Source organism: Paraphaeosphaeria sporulosa (genome assembly GCF_001642045.1).
Source record: "Paraphaeosphaeria sporulosa strain AP3s5-JAC2a unplaced genomic scaffold CC84scaffold_9, whole genome shotgun sequence".
Taxonomy (NCBI): Eukaryota; Fungi; Ascomycota; class Dothideomycetes; order Pleosporales; family Didymosphaeriaceae; genus Paraphaeosphaeria; species Paraphaeosphaeria sporulosa.
This window is the reverse complement of record NW_017253368.1, coordinates 657968-679537: the sequence shown is the minus strand read 5'-3', so window position 1 is coordinate 679537 and position 21570 is coordinate 657968. Positions and strand designations below refer to the sequence as shown.

Sequence of the window (21570 nt, the reverse complement as noted above, 5' to 3'; positions counted from 1 at the left end):
ACTTCGAAGGGAGATCAGTGTCATATGTTAAGGTTCTCGTGTTTGACGGGATGAAACAGTGTCGGGCGGAGGCACAGCCGGCCGGTACCGTTTTCTTCCTCGATTGGTCCTCCCTGGTCGTACTCGCGGCCTCCCAACCACCGTCTCCAGAGTTCTGATGAAAAACCGGCGTTGTAGTAGAAGCTGTTGCCAAGCTGGTTGTGCTCTCCCCATCCAAACACGCTGTCAGTAGGCTTTGGCGGATGGTTGTACGTTCCATCGAGCGACTCGAGAGGCCAGTTGTGGTCGAAGTAGACAGCGTGTGGAGCGTACACTGCCTTGAGACCATGGTGGAAAGCGACCGTAGGAGGCCACATTTCTGGGAACATGTGGTGCCTCATGAGGTATGTCTCGCGGTGCATGAGATCGAGCAAGCGCTTGGATAATCTGGAAACGGTGATGATAGCGCATCGTCGAGGTGGCTCCGGAAGTTCAAGGTCGTAGCCAGAAACATCGTCGCGGAACACCCAGTTGGTCTTGGCTGGATCGAAGATTGGGTTGAAGGTGATCAGATCGGCATCTTCGCCAATACCCCACTGATAATTGTCGGCCAAGTAAGTTCGCGGAGGCTCAGTCTCTGGTGGGCTCTCGAGCATACCGGTGTTCTCAAACTTAGGTGGTCCCCACACCGGCTTCTCGTCGCTGTTGTACATCTCTTCCTCCACCATGTCGGTGAAGTTTTTCCAGGATCCGTGGAGCTCGGGAATGTAGTAACGGGACGCACGCTCCCACATGCCCTTGCGAGGCTGCCTGCGCGCCCAGTCGCCAATCTTGGTGTTGAACTCCCAGTAGTGGCCAGTCAACCGGAGGTCCATTTCCCAGTTCCAGTAAAAATCGTACTCGGGGTGAACCTGGGAAAACCATTGCAGAGGGAAGTGAGCACTGCGGTAAACCGAGTGCACAGGGGCCTTGGCGTGGTTGTAGACGTTGTTGGGGAACGGCTCAGGGTAGTAGAGGCGCATCTGTTGCTCAGACCACAGCGTAGCCATGCCCCAGAATTCTTCGGGAAGATTGTCGCGGATGGTCTTCTCGTAGAACTCATCGGACGACCAGATGGGTATGCTATCATCCTTGACGTGGAGCAAGAAGTGGACGTCGTACTCGCCGCCAGACTTCAAGGAAAGTTCGTTGATCATGGCGCGGATGGTGAGAATCTGCTGCTCACTGTACTTGTACCCAGTCCACGTGCGAAGAATGTATGCATGACGGGGAACCTTCTTCTTCTGAACATGGTTCTCTTCGCTGTCGCTTTGCGTGACGTTCTTGAGGAAGCGAGCCTTATTCTTTTCGTAGCAGCGCTTCTGCGCCTTGCCCCAGCTGACCTTTGTGTAGTCGATCTTTGGCTCGGTGCTCCAGATTTTGTCCGCACCGTTCTTCTCCGACTTGTCAGCAAGACCAAAGCCACCCTGCTCGCGGGGATAAGAGTAGCCGTAGGGACCGAATCGACCGAAACGATCAAAGCAGACCTTGTCATTCAGACCGAGCTCTTCATATGAGCCGAAAGAGGGGTTGGTTTGATTTTGCGGGATGCCGGGATAGGCGTATATGTCAGGTAGCTCAACCTTCTCGTCCTCATCAAGGTAGCAGGTGTGTACCTCCTCGTGGGTCTTGAGATAGTCCTTAGAATCGAACTTGGGGTAAGGGCTGAAGCGAATGGGATCCATTGGGGGCTCCTTGTGCTCCTTGTCCATCACGGGCCACCTCTGCTTGATGTTGTCCTCAGGGTTGGCGCTCTGCGAGTACTTGACGAAGTTTTGCTCCGACACGTAGTCGCTATGGGGAACAAGAGTGCGCACGCCGTTGAAAAGACCGCGTAACCTATTAACATTAGCTGCAGGCTCGGTGCAGAATAGTGATGCAGTGCTCACCTCGGGTAGTGCTCCCAATGGTACAGTTTTCGGTCGTCGCCCTTGTGGTGGTGCTTCAAGCGGACCTGCTTCACGATACCTGTGACCGTCATGGAGACGATCAAAATGGACACGACAAGGAGCATGATGATGCGCGCAAAGGACATGCGCGGGCGCTGCAGGCGGTTCGCCCACATGGGACTGCGGTAGCCCTTGGACCAGGTGCCGGACCTGAAGAGCGGCGAGGCGCTCTGCGAGTCACCGCCGGGCAGCTTCTCGTAGCGCGTCCGTATGAACATCTTGGGTGTCTTGAGGCCGAATCGCGAAGACATGGTGGCTGCGTTGCCTGTGACTGCTTGCTGCGGGCTGCCTATTGGAGCATCCGAGGGGGCTGCTGGACCGGTGTCGAGGGAGCTTTGCGTTTGCGTCGTGATTGTGTATTAAGTGCGGCCTTTTTGTGTACACGGCCGCGGCGGGGAACAAGGAGAGGAAGCAGCACGCAAAGCTGGTGGAGGTAACGAACGACAGACGGCCCACGGGCGTGTAGGACGACGAAACAGTGGCAGGACGCCGTGGATTGAAGAGGGAGGGATGGGCAGGCCGCTGTGGATAAGGGTGTCGCGCCGATGCGGCCTAGCGGGCGAGGTGCCGAGCGCGCTAATTTCGTGCCCCAATCTCTGCTGGGCCAGGCATGCAGCAGCAGGCAGATCGGAGCAGACTCCCCCTAGCGAACGGCGATAGCGACAGAGCCCGTTGCGTGCCGTCCGCTGCAGCGCTGGCTCCTTTTGCGCAGTCCGAGCCGTCTACGCTCCAAGCCAGCCTCGACGGCGCGCAAAACGCTCCCGGGTGCAAGAGGAACCCCCAGCTATCGCTCCTATCAACGGGGCCAAGTCCAGCTTAGCCCATGCGCCCCCGCCACCCGCAAATCACCATCGCGCGACCCTCAACACGGGTGTCAGACGCGACCAAGGCGGCCGCCAGCGTCCCAACCATTCACTGCCTCTGCAATTGGCAGCGCAAGTCGTTTTCCACTCTTGACGTTGTTCAGCCCGCTGCATTGCCGCTCGCCGTCTCGAGCAGGTGCGAGGCAGCCCCTGACACTGGCACCACAACCTCCCGCGCCCTACCGGCAAACCCACCCCTGCGCGTTCGCAGCAGAGCCATACCCACGCGTATGATGCCGCCGCTGCTGATTTGCCTTCGCAGCAGAACGACCTGACAAAGCGTGCAGTGGCAAGCAGATCCTGCCGCGGACGGGCCTTCATTGGCCTGGCCTGGCAGTCCGTGGACCGATGCATTGAGTCCACGCAGCCCGCGCCCTAAAATAACCACTAACAAATATTGGCGAGGGGCCTGCAGCGCCGTTCCAGCACTGCACCTGTCAATCCGTCCCAAGCGTGCTCCCAGCCTTCTCCTGCTGGTGCCATCGCGAAGCGTTGCGCGGTATCGTAGCGCAAACCGTAGGTCGCTCCGCTGCCAGACAGCTGCCTTTCCGCGTGGCACCCGTGCTGAAACAGCCGCCTTCGCCCTTGGGAACCGCGTACGGTCTTCGTCAAGGTTCGCATCCTGTCAGACGCTTCAAGCACCATTCCGGAAACGGGCTTTGCACATGACGAATCTGCTGGCGTACGCGCATCAGACAATTTGATCAGATCGTGATGGTCGCTCCACCTTTGCGAGACACGGTGCGGGACTGGTTTCCAAGCCCGCATTGTCCACAGTGTAACAGCAACATGCTCATGTTCTGTTTCTGTAACGGACGCCCAGTGCATGCATAGAGTCTTGGATGGCCTGCACCTCCGCTACAAGTCGTCGTCAGCTGCGCTAAGACAGAAGCCCCACCGTCTCGCTTCCATTACAATTATACTCTTACAGCTTTACTTGGACTCCGACCTCGTCAACATCGTGAGCCTCTATCGGCAACATCAAGATCGAAAAGAATACGTTCAGGTCTCGATCGTGGTGCTTGGCGAGTTTAAGCCCATGCTAGCCCAAGCCAAGCTTTCAAGCCTTTGATTCCCAGACGACTGAATCCTTCGAGAGTCGAATCTCACTTCGTCGGTGTGTGGCTCTGGAATTTGGCATACTCAAACGACTGCAGAAATCACGGAAATCACATTAATAAGCGGAGTTGCCTTGCGATAAACGACAAGTAGGTGCAAGGCGCTCGCTGAGTAGGATTTCGGGTCGTAAGGCATTCATTTAGCAAGAAATGTACATCGGAATCTCCAGGAACGACATTCGGAGATTACAGGCTTACCATACAAATAATCAACTTCGCCCCACAACCATTACATGGACGCCTAAGCAGCATCTTCCTTTTCCGTACCTGCAGCTGAATAAGCTGCCATCTTGCGCCAAGGCCTCTCGACACCAAGTCACAAGTCTCCCTAAGTCTGTGCATTACCAAACGTGGCAGTCCTGCAGCCAGACTGGAAACCGTCTCCTGACACTTAGATCTCAAGTACTCGCAAACATCACATTGTTTGTCTCGCGGTAAACAAGATTCTCGTGTTCTACACTCTGCAGTGCTTTGACATCAATGCAAATATCTCTCTCACATTTCCTTATTTAAATCAAAAGCTATGAGATAATGCCGATGCTTCAAAAGGAAAAAGCTTTGCGACTTCCTTTAATCCACATCATCGTCCAATTTGTCAGCTGTGATCAGCCCTCAGCTCATTTCTTCACTTTTTCTGCATCTTTCGATGATCCACCTTTCGACTTGTGATGGTGCGACATCTTCTCGTCATACATGGGATGCGGATGCTCTGAGCACACGAGTTGAGTTCATCATCACCAGAGTAGATGGTCAAGCTCACCTTTCACGGGGCTGTCCAATGGCGCGATATGCGAATGCTCGATGTCAAAATCCTCACCAATAGAGCCAGTTCGGTCCCGTGGAAAATGGCGCTTGGTGGGTGACTCGAGCGGCTCTATCTTGCTGCTTGAGAGCTGATAGTCCCAGTCGTCTTGACTTTATTGAGTAGTTAATCACGGTGGCAAGAAGGTTTGTTGTCTGCATGACTTGCCTCGTCATATTCGGTGCTTCAAGAGCTATTTCTGGATTCTGGTAAACAACAACAGTATTGTTGGGAGGTTATAAGGCAGTAACAATCTGACCTGGGCTCATGCGAATCTTATGGGTTGGTGGTGGACCCTGATGACGATGACATCTTCAAAGGCGGGGTTTCGCACGAGGATCACGAGATTTGCCCTTTTCTTGGTGGAGAGAGGCGCGGGTTGCCGGCCCTTTGTCTACGAGGGTCTGGACTCTGGCCAAGAGTCTTTCGAGGGAATGGAAACGAGAGCTCAAGAGAACCCGCGAGACATTCACGTGCGGCTCAGGATATGGTGGACATACGAAGCACGCGACACACAGGCCAAAGCCAATTGCAAATCGCACGAGCCTCGTATCGGCTAACCTTGCTGGCAGTTCGGATGGACCGCGTATTAAGTCTCAGGACTGTGTAAAAGCTCAGGTGCTCCCCATTCAGTTTCTTGATGCTTCTTCCTGGGGTAAATTGAGGTACCACGAGGGTCTAGAGTTTTGACCTGATACTGCATCGCGGGTGTTCACGTCCACGTAAAAGACCACCATTTGAAATATTTCAGACTCCTACGAATAGCCGCCATACAACGGTCCTCACGCTCTCGGTATTCCCCCTCGGACGTCGTCCCCCACGTTCCTCCCTAAGCTTCAGACTACCCTCCTTCTCTTCGTCCCTGGCGCTGCTCTTCGCATGCGGTTTCTTCTTCCCCACCGCCGCCGCCTTCTTCCTCGCCTTCTCCCTCGCCTTCTCCCTCTGCTTGTCGTGCCGTTCACCCTGTCTAAACTCCCCCTCATCATTCCGGCTCGGACGATTCATCGCCACCCACTCCATCTTCTCCTTATCAAAAACATGCCCCTCTTTCCTATACACCGTCTGTACCAGACTCTCCGTCCCATACTCCTCAGCCAACAGCTCCTGATACGCATACGGGATTTTCGCCGGCACGCCCTCAAATTCCGACGTCCGCAGCGGGAATATCTGCCGGCTGAGGTAGTGGTGCCGGTCCTTGCAGTACAGTGTCCCCGGCACGGGGGATGACTGGTTCCACCGCACGGAGGTGATGTCAATGTACAGGCCGGTTTTCATGTCGATCCAGCGCCCGTCGATGACGTTGTATTTGTCGGCGTAACTCGTGTTCTTCCAGTGTGGGTTGATCTCGAGTAGATACTCCCTATTTCCCACAATCACATCCACGTCTTCGTCACGGCTTCTCCGCCCAACACCGACATCTCGCCCGCCCATATCCACGCCGCCTAGCCACTCGACGTCCTGGAACACGTGCACGCTCATATTGTGGTGCGTTGCGAGGAGTTTGAGCGCGGGCTCCGTGACCTGCACGTCAATGTCCGAGTCCCATGGCATGATGCGGCGGTTCCACCACCAGCCGAGCAGCGAGCCGTGCATGAGCCAGGTCTCGGCGCCAAGGGCGTGCATGGTCGCAAGGTAGGTGCGGAGGAGGGCGCGGAGGTGCTCGTTGCGGCTGTCTGGGGGTAGTGTGCGGTCGGCGAAGCGGCCGTCGTAGTGGCCGTCGAACTAGGTGTGATTAGTATGGCTAGAGGGGGTGTGGCTGGGATTTCTGGAAAGAAGAGAGGTAAACGTACAGTGGACTCGTGGAAGTATTTCTCTGCTGGGCCTTTCCATTTCACTGCGTTGTCTGTGCTCTTTCTAAAGCCCTCTGGACTCCCAAGTGGCGTATCAATCTTCCCATTGCTGCTAGACGCACGAGTTCCATCCGGATTAAACACAGTCGGTGCATGGTCATTCATCTGCTTATCATCGGGCCCAAACACCGTCGGCGGACTCGGCAGCGCCCACGCTCCCACCACGAAAGCAATAAGTACGCAGCGGATATACATGTCGATCGACGATTCTCCAGACGTTGTCACCGCCGGCCCAAAATATCCATAGTATATCAGTCCCTCACCCAACCCGTTCTCACTCCGCGCTCCGCACCCGGTGTCGACTGTCTCACTGAAGAATTTTACCGTTCGCGAACGCTCGTGCGACCAAAACAAGACAACAGGAGACCCAGCACGGCGAGGAAAAACAGCATTGATAGCGGAGAGGAGAGGAGAAGTGATAGGAACGGTGTCGCGTGAGCATGTCCGCGCACGTTATGAATGCTCGTCCGGGCGGCTCGCGGCCTAGCGCGAGCCTACGTAGTCCATGTCCACCCACGGCCATACCCTGCAACGAGTGCAGTGCTCCCATGTGATCCGGGACGAGCCGGACGGCTTGAGCGTGCGGGTGTCGGCATCCCAGCTAGAAAAAGCCTCGCCCGGCGTGGCTTCGTTGAGCCACATGAGCCGCGTTGCCTGTGGTTTCAAGGCATTGTATGGTAGATGTGTGGCGGTGGACACGCTGCGGACGTGTTTCCGAATGTTGTGTGTGGCGGTAGAGATGAAAAGCTAAGATTAGTGGGCGGTAGCGCTGCGATAGAGCTAGTGTTCTGCTTGGGCTCTAACGGGGAGTGATGTTCGAGCTGGCATTGCTTTTGAGCTAGAAAAACGAGTAATCTCCTAACGTGTTGTATATATCGTTCCTTCTAGAAACGTTCGTGGATTCGAATTCCGCAAGAAACCTACATGTGCTGAGAATTTGTTCTCAGATAGGGCGAACGGCCTTGGAAGTCGGGGAAAAAGAGCGTGCCGGCGGCCCGGTAGACTAGCAAAATCAAGCAATGCTAAGCTTTCACTTGGCACTAATGATCAAGTGGGCATCAGAATCGTCTAGGTCCCATGTCATGACCTTCCTGGATTGAGGTTGCGTGATAAGGGGCATGCGCGTCGGTGGAAATTGGGTGACGCGGCTTGAGATGTTGATTCGGCGCGCGGCACGCGATTGTGTCAGGTACTGCGACCTCAACCTACAGCTTTACACACCAATCTCGGCCGAATTTAGGGCAAGGGTACGACTTACAGTAGTGATCTGGGAAGCAGGCTCTGGTTTGTTTAGCTGGCCGTGGAGGTGTGCGTATCAGTTCAAGGGAATGGTATGGTGAGGATATGCAGATGTCGCATTGTGACACAATCTATTGCGTCGGAACTCAATTTGTCTAACGCGTTGAGGCACGGTATGCAACTTGGGCAAAACAAATATTCGTACATGTGGCTAGGTACTGTAGCGAGGAGGTTTCCACGTAGTCTTCAATGTGATCTGCGCACCTGTCTACGATCATCTGTTGTACAGAGTCATCGACCAGAATTTCGACGAGGTGTGTGGGGTGCATGAATAAGATGCCACCCATTTTACCAGCCGCTAGCCAAAGCTGGTTTGCACCAGAGTCCCCCAGTCCTACGCGCCGCCTATCAGGCCAGCTTTCAGACGAAATTGACCGGCTTGATTCGTACCACCGAGTGCTGCTGAAGAATTTGGATCGGCCGTGTCGACGGCCTGATTGTGAAGTTGCGAAGTCCATTTGAGGATGGTTGTCATTCCTCAAGGATGCAGTGGTACAGTATGTCGGCTAAAGCGACAGCCTGAAGGCTTTGGCCTGTCTTCTTCTCAAGTCGAGATTTTCCAAAATGGCAATTTTATGCCGGCAAGTTTTCATATTTCCTACTCTTGCTGTTCCAGCTCCCCGCTCGTTTCTGTACTCTGCCGCCTATTCTTCGCACCCTTGTATATCCAGCTCTCTGCGTCATTGACTACACCTCCGGTCTTTCCCCTCGCCCAAATCAAGCTGTCCTGGAAAAGACCATAACCCAGTCCTGCAAACAATCCCAACCTGATAGTTCGCGCAGCGGTCAAGACCGGGAATTTGTTCCAAGCAGACCACAATCCGCCTGTAACCATGCCTGAGACCACGCTACTCCAGAAATCTCTACTCTTCTCCACGCCTGTATCCATCTTCTCGATGTCCAACTCACTTATGCCTTCCATTTCCCTAAATGTTCTTCCTGCCCGCCAAGTCCCCCTGAACACGTCTATGGACTCTTCCACGAGGAAGAAGATAGACGTCCATGCGGCGAGGTATACGCCTGAACGCAGGCCTGCGGTAATCCCGTGCCTGAGCTTATAGTAGTTCTTGGATTTGTGGTAGAGATACCAGCCAGGCTGGGAGATGGGCAGGCGGTGGGCATTTTCGGCCCGAAAGCGGAGGGCGGCAAGCCGCGAGGTATTCATGTAGCCGAGCATCGAGCCGCAGGAGAAGGATGTGAACGTCGCGAGGAGGAGTCGCCGGTCGAAGGGCATGCCGAGGCGATGTGGGGAGTGCGCTGTGGACGGCGGTGGCGCTTTGGACATAGAAGTATTCGTGTCATTATGTGGATCCGCATCTGGGGGTGCCGTCGCCATTGTGTATCCTAGAAGAAGGCGATGTGTTGTGTTGTGGCAGCAATTGCGCTTTCCAAATTGCTGGACCGCAAGTTCATGGAAACCGCAATCGCCAAGACGTCTGCGCGGTAGGGATACGCGCTACGCGATGCTGGCGCGCCCCTCTACCTTCTCGCGGACCCCACTGCTACCTCTTCGCATTCTCCCGTGCGGAGCTCCGGATCCAGCTTTGATCCTTTCAACACTGTGGCGCATTTCAGAGACCAATTGCATACGTCTATCAACACTCATACTCGGAGCTTGGCTTTCCTCTGAGCGCATCTTAGCCACAGGATGGCTTTCACCACGCCCTCGTCGCAAACATGGACTCTACGCTTCAAGTCTCACAAAACCACCGTCCTTCTACACGTCGACCCGCTACAAACATTTCGTACGATCAAGGAACAGCTCTACAAAGCGCTCGAGGAGACTGGTCTCAAGGATAGCGACTCGGAACCGGTCCCGTTGCCACCCTCACCTTCCGATATCGAGCTTGGCCGCCCTAGTAATACGAACGACCCGCACAAAGGCTTTCAATTGGGCGAATGGGAGTACTCACTGCTGGAGGAGGACGACGCAGAGGATCCGAAGGGCAAAGGCAAGGCGAAAGCGGGTCGACCGCAGAAGTCGGGCGCCATTGGTGCAGACAGCGTCAAGGATTGTCCAAAGGGTGCAGGGCTTCGTGATGGCGCTGTCCTAGCTTTCCGATGGAAGGGTAACGGATCACAAGAGGACGACGACATTGAGAGGGTCGACGGAAGAAAGGTAGACATGTGGGGTGTGCAGCTGGCAAGTTACGAGGACAATTACGGCGTAGAGAACGAGATGGACGTCGGAGGAGGAAGGGAATTTGAGGGATGATTCATCTGGGCAAGAGGGCGTTGCATGAGAAGTGTTCAGGACAACATGGCGTAAAATGGGCGTTATGGGACACATACCAGGCATACACCCTGAGGGACGGGGATCCAGCATCACGACCGGCGTGTAAGACTGGGCACACCAGGTGTAGATACGCATGTGCATGGAGTTCAAGTTGCTGTAGGACAGCTGTAATCGCCGCGCCGGGCACACAGGCAAGGGACGCACGAGTGCAGTGGGACATGCATCCGCATGTAATACAATTGGAAGCTACAGAGACGACAGAGAGCCCGTGGCACCAGTAGGCCAGCTGAAGTGACGATGCGCATGTGCGCTGGCGTTGGGTCGTGGTTGCTGGTTTCAGATCCCTGTCTGTTTTGTGCACGGTCCGCTGGTAAACATTGAACCTTTCCGAAGCTCGCTCTAACAGTTCCGCACGTCTATCCTCACCACCGACCCTCGCTGACGACACGCTCCTGACCATTGTTGCAGGAGCTGCGTGGGACTAACAAGCAGTACAATTAACATAGCACGACCATGGTCGCCGACGGCGCCTCCTCCATCTCCGTCACCGTACGAGTGCGCCCGTTCACCATCCGCGAGGCAGCGCAATTAACAAGAAGCGATGACACGACGCTCTTTCTTGGGGATGGCTCGCTAGCAGCGTTGCCGACGCCCAAGCTGCATTCGAAGGGAATCCGTCCGGTCATCAAGGTCATAGACGAAAAGTGCCTGTATGTCGCTCAAAACACCTGTGGCCACTTGCGCAGAGACTGACTCCGTCCTAGAGTATTCGACCCACCAGAAGACAATCCCGTGCAGCGTGTTTCGAAAAGCTTCCTCCCGCAAGGAAAGCGAGTGAAGGACCAGACATTCGCATTCGACCGCGTCTTCGACGAGAATACAACGCAGGGCGATGTATACGAGTCGACCACGAAACCCTTACTTGACAGCGTGTTGGATGGATACAATGCCACCGTATTCGCATACGGTGCCACCGGTTGCGGAAAAACACATACAATCACGTACGTTCATTATTGATGCCGCTCGTTTGCGCCGTGCCTAATGCTCGACAGGGGAACCTCGCAGCAACCGGGAATAATATTCCTGACCATGCAGGAGCTGTTCGAGAAGATCAATGAAGTGCAGGAGGAGAAGGTCACCGAAGTCACCCTCTCTTACCTCGAAATTTACAATGAGACGATCCGCGATCTACTAGTGGAAGGTGGAAGTAAACAAACACTAATGCTACGAGAGGATGCAAACCAGGCTGTTTCAGTTGCAGGTTTGACCAGCCACCGCCCGCAGAATGTAAGCCACCACTGCCACTAAACGCACAGCTACTGATCATGTCCAGGTACAAGAAGTTATGGATATCATCGTACGGGGAAACGAGTATAGAACAATGTCGCCGACCGAAGCCAATGCAACCTCTTCACGATCCCACGCCGTTCTGCAAATCAATGTGTCCTCGAAAGATCGAAACGCATCCGTAAACGAACCTCACACCATGGCGACCCTGAGTATCATCGATTTGGCTGGCAGCGAGCGCGCGTCTGTGACCAAGAACCGTGGAGAGCGCCTGATTGAAGGCGCGAATATCAACAAATCCCTGCTCGCGTTGGGAAGCTGCATCAACGCCTTGTGCGACCCACGGAAAAGGAACCACATCCCTTACCGAAACTCTAAGCTCACTCGCCTGCTAAAGTTCTCACTTGGTGGAAACTGTCGGACAGTCATGATTGTCTGCGTCAGTCCCTCGAGCGCACATTTCGACGAGACGCAGAACACCCTGCGATACGCGAATCGTGCAAAGAACATTCAGACCAAGGTGACCAAGAACGTCTTCAATGTTAATAGACATGTGAAGGATTACTTGAAGAAAATTGATGAGCAGCGGGTGCTGATCGACGAACTGATGAAGAAGCAAAAAGACTCCGACGCGAGTGCCTTTGTCAAATTCCAGAAGCAGAGCGAGAAGAAAGAAATCGTTGTACGCGAAGCAATAGGCCGGCTGCGGCAGGCTTACTCGGATTCGGAGCCAGACCGGAAGGAGAGGTTAGGAATGCTAAAGACTCTAAAGCAGGCTGAGAAACGCGTGTCTCTGATATCAGCCTGGGTAGCAGCCTTCGATCAAGTCCAGGACCTTCGGGAAAACGAAGTCATGCCATCGCAAGTGACCGCAGTGAGGGATACAGCGATCGGAATCTCAGCCGAGCTCGAGCAAACAAGGCAACACTGTCACCGTCGCTTGGAGCGCTCTAGTTGGACGAGCAAGCTTGACACTGCGCTACAATTTGGCTTGCGGCAACTCAGCGAAATCGACGGGTCTGAAGATAGCCACGATGCTGCAAATATCAAGCGCGAATACGAGATCCTAAAGTCGAATGCGGAACGAGAGGCGTTGGGCGTGCTTTTGGATCAAGAGAAGGGTGGCGACGCTGCAATTGTGCAAGTCCTTGTACAGGCCCACATCGAGACAGTTGCTATATTGAGCCAGATCACCCAAATGGACGAAGAGGAGGCGGTTCAAGCGGCGAGGAAGATACTCACCCAGATAATGAACTCTTGCACGAACGCTACTGCGCGCGCGGTACGACCAGATGGTGGTCTTCCCGTTACGGAATTCTTCGCGCCGAGCCAGAAAGGTACGCCCAAGCGCAGGGCGCCATTGTACACAGGCCCCTCCGAGTGTCGACCACTGGCAGCGCCATCTTTTGCTGAAGCAAGTCACTTGACGGCATCGCCGCCGAAGGGCTCGCCTCGCCGGCCGCGAAAGATGGGTGGCGCGAAGAAGGGCGTGCAATTCTCTCCATTGAAGAAGAACTCACCGTCCAAGGCCAAGGCCAAGCGTGGCGTCCGGTGGAGAGATGATACAGAGAATGGTACGCTGGCGGAGTTCCAAAAGACGCCGGATCCAGTGGAGTCAACCCCAACAAGCTCGTCCATCGATATTCCTCCCCCTGCGTTCTCCATGCCGGTCGACACCCCTGTATCAGACCAGAACGCCGGTTCCTCGCCAATACCAACCCCTCCGAAAGTGTCAATCGATCTTAAATCGAAGTCAAGCCGATTTCAGACTGGCTTTCTTTCGAAGAAGTCCGATGGTTCTCACGCTCACTCCTCGGACTCAGACACATCTCCTCTGCGAGAAATTGGCACAAACACAATCCGGCCTTCGACACTGCATAGCGTCGAGAATGCTGCGGACTTCAACTCTGCAGAGGCATCGTCTGGGTCAGATGAAGAGAAGTGGAACATGGATCAATCGGATGCGCGCAAGATCGGATCAGCAATGAAGAGACGCTCGTCGGGAGTGCATGGCTCCATGCCAATGAGCCGCACGCATCGCCGTCGTAGTCCCTCTGCCGCGACTGGCAGTCCCCAAAACGAGAACACGCTCCTCTCGGCCGGTGCTGCGCGCCGAATGGTCAAGGGTGATCGCGACGTTGACTGGAGGGCCAGCGTCCTTAGCCCGCGACCTGCCGCAATAGTGAAGGGGCCGGCGCGAAGAACGACCATGGCTATGACTGGCGAAGGAGCAGGTGCAGGTGGATCGCTCAACAGAGCACCAATACGAATTGCTAGCAACGGCTCGACTGGGTCGAGGGGCAGCTTGATGCCGTCTTCGAAGAGTGCTTGGCGATGAAAACCTTCATTTCAACTCGTTGACTGATACTTTAGACACAGTGTTGGCTTTTTCCGAATTGAGTCGCCAGGTTCCAAAGCGGCGTTGTTTGTCTATCGAGATTGCTGAGCGTTGGCGATGCGGCGTTTGAGTAGAGTCTTGGATTTCTAGCTTGTTCTCTTTTCATAGTCACTTCGCATTCTGGATATCATCCTGGGTCATGCATTGTTGGTGGTGGGACAGTCTATTGGAATTTGAGAGCGGAGTCTGGCGTTCTTGGGGGTTATGCCTTGAGGATATAAGCCCGATGGTGCGGTATTTCTCCGTCAATACTTAATATCATCATGCATACTTGAAAGTTCATCTCAAATGGCTGTTCTCGCCACCCTGCTTCTCCGAGCATCGTTATGTATGGTATTGTTGGGTTCGTGGTAGGCAATACTACGAAAACATTTAGTTTTCCTACTGGGCACCATCTTGGTGTGCAGATACCGACAAGGTTCGTTTCGGTAAGCGCGTCGGGACTTCTTCATCCACAATCCCGGTGACAGCGGGAATTAGTCGATACCGGCTAACCTCGGCCGCATCCCCGCTTGCACACTCCCGAAGAACTTTCGACTCGCCACAAATGCATCACCGGCTGTCATTGCCTCTTGCACGCAACAGCATTACTAATGACGCATAAGGCGTGATGTGGGGTATCCATAATGATGTAGGGTATAAACAGAAGGGTCTCGAAGGCAGATCTGTCCCGCTAGTACCTGCACAAAGCAATAAATCTTTAGTTGTCCAGAGAACCATTTTCGATCAGATTTTTGCAACCAATTTGTGAAGTATCACAGAAAGAGATATTATGAGCACCATGAAGGAAGCGATTGTGTCTAAGGGTCCGTCGGTCAAGATTGTGGACAGCCCAATCCCTGAACCTGGTCCCGAGCAGGTTGTTATTCAGGTTAGCTTTCATGAAGTCTTTCAGATCAAATTCTAAACCAGCAGGTTGTCGTTAGTGGGAGTAACCCCAAGGACTGGTAAGATAACTAGAGAGCCTCTCTTTCTGGCTATACGAGCTTTTCTATTAGTTCCACCTGGCAATCAGCTGATCACGTGGGATAGGAAGCTCCCAGAATGGCTGGGCCAGACTGCCAATACTGGTGACGATATTGCTGGCATTGTGCACTCGGTCGGCGAGAACGTGTGGGAGTTCAAAAAGGGTGACCGCGTCGCGAGTTTCCACGAGATGGTGACGAGCGGAGGAAGCTTCGCTGAGTACGCTGTAGGATGGCAGGTAGGCAACCCTTGATCTGTCTCCTAGCTAAAGAAACCCATCGACTTACACTATCTACAGCACACCACCTTCCACATTCCAAAGAAAACCTCCTTCGAAGATGCCGCCACCCTTCCCCTGGCCGCCATGACCGCCGCCATAGGCCTGCACGTCCGCCTCGGCCTCGACGCCCCCTGGGTCCCCAACTCCAAAAACTCCGAAACCCCTCTGGTAGTGTACGGTGGCGCTTCCGCCGTCGGCGCGTACGCCATCAAGCTCGCGCGAAAAGCCAACATCCACCCCATCATCGCTGTCGCTGGCCGCGGCATCCCCTTTGTCGAGAAGTTGCTGGACCCCTCAAAGGGCGACGCCATCGTCGACTACCGCAAGGGCGATGACGCTGTCGTCTCGGGCATCAAGGACGCGCTCAAAGGCAAGAAGTTGTACTATGCGTTCGACGCTGTATCGGAGCACAACAGCTATACCAACATTGTGCAGGTGTTGGAGAAAGATGGACACATTACCTTGGTTTTGCCAGGCAAGAAGTACGAGGGTATTCCGGAGACGGTGCACATGACAATTACGAGTGTGGGGGAAGCGCACAAGGGCGACAAGGAGTTTGCGTATATCTTTTTCAGATATATTGCGAGGGGTCTGGATGAGGGATGGTTTACGCCGCACCCGGCGGAGGTGGTGAAGGGTGGATTGGAAGGGGTGGAGAAGGCGCTGACAGATTTGAAGGAGGGGAATGCGAGTGCGGTGAAGTATGTGTTCCGGATTGCGGATACGCCGGGGGTTAAGGGGGCGCAGTTGTAAAGTCGCATCTGTAAGTGTCGTGGAGACATCTTTCAAAGAGGGTACATGATGAATGAACATTCCGATGATCAATTGATCCCTACTCGAAGCAACGACGAGGAGTGGCACAGTTGACGTGCATGGGTCGCAATCCTGAATCTTGACCTACAAATGCATCCTTCAAACTTGTGAACATGATTCCGGGGATAAGACAGAATCGAATTGAAGAAGAAGGGGGAGATTAAACTTGATAAGGAGAAATTTATCAAAACGATAAGCACACTTTTGAAGTGGCCAGGAAGGTTTATAACTGAAGAGGTGGTAGAACTAGGGCATAAGTTTAAGTAGATCATGAACAGGCACATTCGTGGTATTTTGATGTGTAGTCTCTGCGGCAAATGGATCAAGTTCAACTGCCCAAAAATTTAATTTTGTAAATCATCACGATCTCAAAAATGCGCGAGGATACAGCTGCTTCATTTATAATCTTCTGGATATAGATCTAACAACTTTCAACGAGCACATGGTCCTGCATGGACAAGAGGTTTGGGACAAGAACCTTTGGAAATCGAGATACACAAGGAGTACATGTACATAGGTGCGAGTGTGGTTGCTACGTGATCCCGCCTGGCCGCGACCTGAAGACACTAACTCTCGTATGCATTATATAGTATACGCTCGGAGTGGAAGGGCGATAGCAATGAACAGCTGCTGCCACTGGCTCTGGAACCGTTGGGAGAAGTCTACCCATCACTCAATGGAGAACCGAGGAGGCCATCCAAAGTAATCGAATGACACTCAGACTCTGCAAAAGCTCTGCTCATTCACAAGAGACCCTGGGCTACAGCGGAAGCTTACCGGGCGCCCAGTGTTGATGATCACTGATGTCATCTCATCTTACAACTTCGCTCAGGAAGACAACTTTGTGGACCTATAGTCAAAATGATGTGCCCAATTCTGTCTTGTAAAGCTCCAATTGAAGCCAGGGGACAGAGTAGGTCCTCTTCACAGGATAGCTCACGGATTCTGCAGACGCAACAAAACCAGTCAAAGGGACATCGGAAGACAGGATGTGCTGGCATTCATGATCATTCGGGCTCTTATGGATTTCTCCGATCACTTCTATCGAGATTCCACATCACGAAGATGTACCACTGTTGCCGCTGACTAGACTATAGTTATACGACTTTTTCCTCGAACAACCTGCGCCTCTACGAGAAGAGATGATGATCAGAGAGTCCCTCCGTTATATCAACAACAGACCGAAGTGTCTAGTATAGACAGGGTGATGGGAGGAACAACAAACGTGTAGTTCATGTGACATTCATTCCGTATCTACAAACCAGGCGTGCGATGTTTCAGCAGGGCGGCGATGAAGAAAACGCTTGTGCAGCTGGGAGTGAGGACAGGAAGCCTAGTTCCCAGTGTCCTATGGTCGTATGTGTCAGAACTTCAATGTCGAATACATACGGCACAATAACAGGATCGAGACAGCATTTGCGAACTCCATATCTAACCAGAGTAACAGAAGAGTACGTTCCGTATAGGCTCTCGAAGCCTTCAACCCCTCGGTCTCAAACCCACCTTACACCCACCAAGCCCAACACAGGTGATCCCTAACTTCTCCCTCCAAGGCTCCTCATCTCTCTGTTCAACATCGAATACCTGCAACAGCCTCACAATGACAAACATGCATTCCGTAAGCGCAAAGTTCTGCCCAATACATATTCTCGGCCCGCCGCTGAACGGCAAATACGCCCAACCAGGCCTCAACGGACTCGAAGCATGTCCCTCGTCCAGCCAGCGAGTGGGATCGAAAACTTCAGCGTCGTCACCGTAGACGTCTCGCCGCCGATGCATAGCCCAGGGAAGGTACGCCACGTATGCGCCTTTGGGAACAATGGTGGGGGACTGGCCGTCTGGCCCGCCGCCTCGGGGCAGTATTGCGTCGTGAAGTGCTTGCCGGGAGTTGCTGGGTACGATGGGATACATTCGCTGGCTTTCGTTGATGAGCGCTTTGAGGTATTTCATGTCTTTTAGTTGCTGGTAGGTGGGGATATCGTTGCCGATAGAGTCTTCGATCTCCTGGCGAAGTCGGGACAGCATGGCCGGCTGGCGAGAGAGCTCCCAGATGAGGTTGGAGAGGAGCGAGGCGGTGGTGTCGCGCCCTGCTAGAAGGATGTTGAGGAGCTCAGAGCGGATGACTGTGCGGTTTTGCGTTGCAGACAGGAGTTCGTCGAGAAATACATAGCGACCAGTTGACGCTCTGTCTGCATCCTTGGTATTTTGCGATAGGATTGTGATTTCTTCGTCTATGATCCTATCTGTAAAATCTGGGTGGTGTTAGTATCTTGTTCTTTCCAAGAGCTTCTTTGCAAATCATCAACTGAAAAGATACGGCTGAATCCTTGGATATTTCGGCATGGAACGGACAGTGTTGCGGAACATACCTCTAATAGCCTTCGCACATTTTTTGAACTTCCGATCCGGCAAGAAGAATGCCAAAAACCCCAATCTTTCGTTTCTCTCAGTCATCGGGTTCTCACAGTACTCAAAGGCGTCGATAAACTCTTTACAAGCATTGTCTTCCCTCCCATGATCCTGCGCATCAGTGCTCCTCCCAAACAAGAACTCCGTCGCGACATCAAGCGTAAGCTCATGCAACAACGGCTGTAAGTCTACGGTCGCGCCATCCTTCGGAACATTCTGCAGAAGCCGCGCTGTGTGCTTCTCCAGAATCGAAATGTCTGCAACCTGCGAGCGCTCGAAGCATGGCCGCAGCATATCTCTGGAGTGCTTCCACGACGCGCCCTCGCTGGTGAAGATGCCGTGTCCGAGGTATGCCTTCATCTGCTGGATGCGCTCCTGGCCAAGGCTCCACTGGTCGAAGTTCGTGGCCAGCATTGTCTTCACGTTTTCCGGGTCATCCGTCCAGAGGACTGTCTGGCCGAAGACCTTTGCAATGAGGGTGTGGGCATTATGGGATGTGAGCGTGTTGGTCCACCGTTCGAGTAGCCTGTGCTCGCGGTAGGCTTTGATGTTGGCGAGAAAGACGTCCAGTCCGAACAACCAATATTTGGAGCGAAAGAGTCTTGGGGGAAGACAGCCATGCTGTCTTGCCAGGGATCGCCGTGCGGCGCCCGTAGTGGCTTCCCAATAGACGCGATAAGCGATGAGAGCGCCGATGCAAGAAAGCGCGATGACCTGGAGATTGGCTATAGATAGGAGTGCCATGTCAATGGTGTAAGTTGAATGTTCAACAAGGAGTGCATGAAGAGGTAAGACACAGAATCAGGCAACCGTATGTGTACCTCGTACTAGCTGAAACGATCTAGTTCGAAAACATGCCTCCCCTTCCATTTGCTCAGCCACTCTCTGTCAGCGCCAAAATTGGAAGGAGATATATATCGCGAAGACTGTGATTGTGAGGTGGACATGAGTTTTGATTCAGCTCGGTCCCGTACAATGTCAATTGCAGTTAGTTGGATCTTATGCGGGGTGCAGCTCCTAACTTTGGCTGGGGGTCACCGTAGCACCAACATCTCACCATCGAACAGACTCAACCTAGCGCATCAATCGTGTGCAACTAAGAGACACCATCCAATTGAGAGGGGAGATTTGTGGATGTATGCAATCGAATTTTGACTCGGCTCCCAGCTCAGTCTCCGGTTACTTGATGACGATCCAGTTCATACCACTGTTGCTGACGCAAAAATTGGGAATGTAGGCGCTGACACATCTCAACCTTTCTTAACTCACTCTATCATACGTTTATACACTGTCATTGTAGTAGGTCATCGTAGATGCTCACAGTAGGGTCTGCCCCAAGAATCCCTATTTTCATTGTCGGTCACTGTACAACTACTACACATAGATATTTAGCGAAACCTACCTGCAATCTATACACACGCTTCTATCTCGAACTCACCAGCCAGCAGGCCTAAGACAATCCGTCAACGACTCATTCCTGTCCGCACCAGGTACCTGTAAACAGTCAGCTTCCACTCATAACATTCCACTCGAAAACTTCACTCACATCATGCACCACCGCAAAAGCATCCCAATGCCTATCCGCATGCGGCGTATACTCGATCTTATTGACCGTCGCATTCGCCACGTCCCACCCCCAGTAATGCCCTGCAAACGCATACATCATATCCATGCCCGCAGCGACCCCGGAACTTGTCCAAACCTTCCCATCCTCGACCCACCGTGCACTCGGCACCCACGTGATGTTCGACCCATGCCGCGACGCCGTCGCCCACTTCCACGCGCTCTTGTTCGTCGTGGCGCGCCGCCCGGCTAACACGCCAGCCCGCGCGAGCGTCGTCGCGCCCGTGCACACCGACAGCACGTACTGTGCGGCGTCGAAGCGGCTCGCGATGAAGTGCTCCATGGTAAAGTTGTGCTGGTTGTCGAGGAGGAAGTCGCCGGTGCCGCCGGGGACGATAAGGATGTCGAGGGGCGGCGCGTTGGAGAAGTCGTGGGTTGCGATGATCTGCGGGTTGATGACGAACTTGGGGTCGAAGGGCGTGGTGTTGTTGTCTCCGACGTCCTGGTAGAAGGGGGCGGGCGAGCGGGCGTCCACGGGGCCGGTGGTGAAGCCGATGGTGGAGAGGGTCATGTTGTGTGAGCCGGAGAGGGCGAAAAGGATTTCCACTGGGCAGACGGACTCGTTAGATTGGAAGGTGTTCATGGGCTTGATACGTACGGGGCCCAAATACGTCAAGAGGCGTGAAGCCTGGGAAGACGATCTGGAGATATGAGTATATGGAGTGGCCATGCTCGTTCTGGAAAACATACCATTCCGATCGAGGGTGTCGCATTGTCGTTTCCGGCAATCTTTGCCCCAGGGCGCAATGCATCCATCTGGGCACACCCTAATTGCACAGTAGCAAGCCCAGCTAACAGTACATTCCTCAGTCTTGCAACACTCATGATGGCGGATGTCAATTTCGCAGGTCTACCAAAGGGGCACAATGAACACCATCGATGAAGAATGATTGGCCTTTTTCTCAACCTCCTTTATAATTATGCCTCTGCCCTCCACGACGCGATTTCCGCTTTCCATCGTCAAGAAGCTTCCCTTTCCTGCCGTCCTAATTCCCGTGCAGCAAATGTCTACCCGAGTGACGCACACCGCCCAATACCGAATCGTCCTCGCCAGAGGTCTAATCTACGCGCAGCAAACGTCTAGCCACATGACGCACACTATTTCCTTTCTTAAATCCCCTTGTTCCACACTGTGGCCATGTCCGGTTCAAACAACCCTCATCCTGTACACTGATTGGCCGCGCGCCCAACAGGTGCAGATCCAAACAAGCTAGCGCGTGAGGTGGTTTGCGACGTTTTGGCTGACAAGACATATAATAACTCCGCGGATAGACTAGCAACTGGCAACTCACAAGCGCTGTACGCACAATATACACGTGGTGTGGACAGATGTCATTATGGTAGGACCCGACCCGACGTGACTTTTTACTGCATGTCTATCGGATAGATCGTAGCATGGTGTGGTGTCTGTTGAATACGCATGGTGAGACCTGGCTATGGTGGATCATCTATAAACTGGGCGAGCGCTGGGCACTCCTTCAACATGGAGGGATACACTTTGCGATCAGGACTAGGACATGGTCCACGACGAACGCGCAGCGGATACAGACCCAAGTATTCACTTAACGCCCAATCATGGAAGCGAGTGAAGGGCTTGTTCCGTTCTGTGATAGAATTGAGGATTGCGGAAGACATCATACATCACGAGCATGCGAATAC

General features: G+C 53.6%; 9 protein-coding genes across 9 annotated transcripts; 3 read left to right on the top strand and 6 right to left on the bottom strand.

Moving 5' to 3' along the window:
• Window positions 1-20: 20 nt before the first annotated feature.
• CC84DRAFT_1189433 (uncharacterized protein) lies at window positions 21-2218 on the bottom strand (the record flags this gene model as incomplete). The annotated part of the gene is made up of 2 exons (XM_018181054.1): window positions 21-1857; window positions 1908-2218. The coding sequence occupies 2 exons, from the start codon at window positions 2216-2218 to the stop codon at window positions 21-23; spliced, it is 2148 nt and encodes a 715-aa protein (XP_018032481.1).
• A 3540-nt stretch (window positions 2219-5758) lies between these two features.
• On the bottom strand, window positions 5759-6454 carry CC84DRAFT_1044597 (uncharacterized protein; the record flags this gene model as incomplete). The annotated part of the gene is made up of 2 exons (XM_018173404.1): window positions 5759-6146; window positions 6216-6454. Coding segments are annotated over 2 exons (627 nt in total), but the record flags the coding sequence as incomplete, so codon positions are not given.
• Window positions 6455-8016: 1562 nt separating this feature from the next.
• On the bottom strand, window positions 8017-9315 carry CC84DRAFT_1152323 (uncharacterized protein). Its single transcript, XM_018176798.1, has one exon. It carries the CDS (start codon window positions 9233-9235, stop codon window positions 8498-8500), a length of 738 nt encoding a protein of 245 aa, XP_018032479.1. The 5' UTR covers window positions 9236-9315; the 3' UTR covers window positions 8017-8497.
• A 232-nt stretch (window positions 9316-9547) lies between these two features.
• On the top strand, window positions 9548-10114 carry CC84DRAFT_1099568 (uncharacterized protein; the record flags this gene model as incomplete). The annotated part of the gene is made up of 1 exon (XM_018174834.1): window positions 9548-10114. The coding sequence occupies one exon, from the start codon at window positions 9548-9550 to the stop codon at window positions 10112-10114; it is 567 nt and encodes a 188-aa protein (XP_018032478.1).
• CC84DRAFT_988426 (uncharacterized protein) lies at window positions 10035-10895 on the bottom strand. The gene has a single exon (XM_018188057.1). The coding sequence runs from the start codon at window positions 10593-10595 to the stop codon at window positions 10116-10118; it is 480 nt and encodes a 159-aa protein (XP_018032477.1). The 5' UTR covers window positions 10596-10895; the 3' UTR covers window positions 10035-10115.
• On the top strand, window positions 10649-13760 carry CC84DRAFT_1099164 (kinesin family protein-like protein; the record flags this gene model as incomplete). The annotated part of the gene is made up of 4 exons (XM_018174808.1): window positions 10649-10845; window positions 10900-11136; window positions 11188-11422; window positions 11469-13760. The coding sequence occupies 4 exons, from the start codon at window positions 10649-10651 to the stop codon at window positions 13758-13760; spliced, it is 2961 nt and encodes a 986-aa protein (XP_018032476.1).
• Window positions 13761-14601: 841 nt separating this feature from the next.
• Window positions 14602-16193, top strand: CC84DRAFT_1152314 (GroES-like protein; the record flags this gene model as incomplete). The annotated part of the gene is made up of 4 exons (XM_018176797.1): window positions 14602-14691; window positions 14736-14767; window positions 14853-15024; window positions 15085-16193. The coding sequence occupies 4 exons, from the start codon at window positions 14602-14604 to the stop codon at window positions 15817-15819; spliced, it is 1029 nt and encodes a 342-aa protein (XP_018032475.1). The 3' UTR covers window positions 15820-16193.
• Window positions 16194-17119: 926 nt separating this feature from the next.
• Window positions 17120-19377, bottom strand: CC84DRAFT_986908 (N-alkane-inducible cytochrome P450). Its single transcript, XM_018188055.1, has 2 exons — window positions 18249-19377; window positions 17120-18131 (listed from the first exon to the last, which is right to left on the bottom strand). The coding sequence occupies exons 1-2, from the start codon at window positions 19030-19032 to the stop codon at window positions 17359-17361; spliced, it is 1557 nt and encodes a 518-aa protein (XP_018032474.1). The 5' UTR covers window positions 19033-19377; the 3' UTR covers window positions 17120-17358.
• A 345-nt stretch (window positions 19378-19722) lies between these two features.
• Window positions 19723-20494, bottom strand: CC84DRAFT_1189426 (class I glutamine amidotransferase-like protein; the record flags this gene model as incomplete). Its single annotated transcript, XM_018181053.1, has 2 exons — window positions 19723-19782; window positions 19835-20494. The coding sequence occupies 2 exons, from the start codon at window positions 20492-20494 to the stop codon at window positions 19723-19725; spliced, it is 720 nt and encodes a 239-aa protein (XP_018032473.1).
• Between the last annotated feature and the right edge of the window lie 1076 nt (window positions 20495-21570).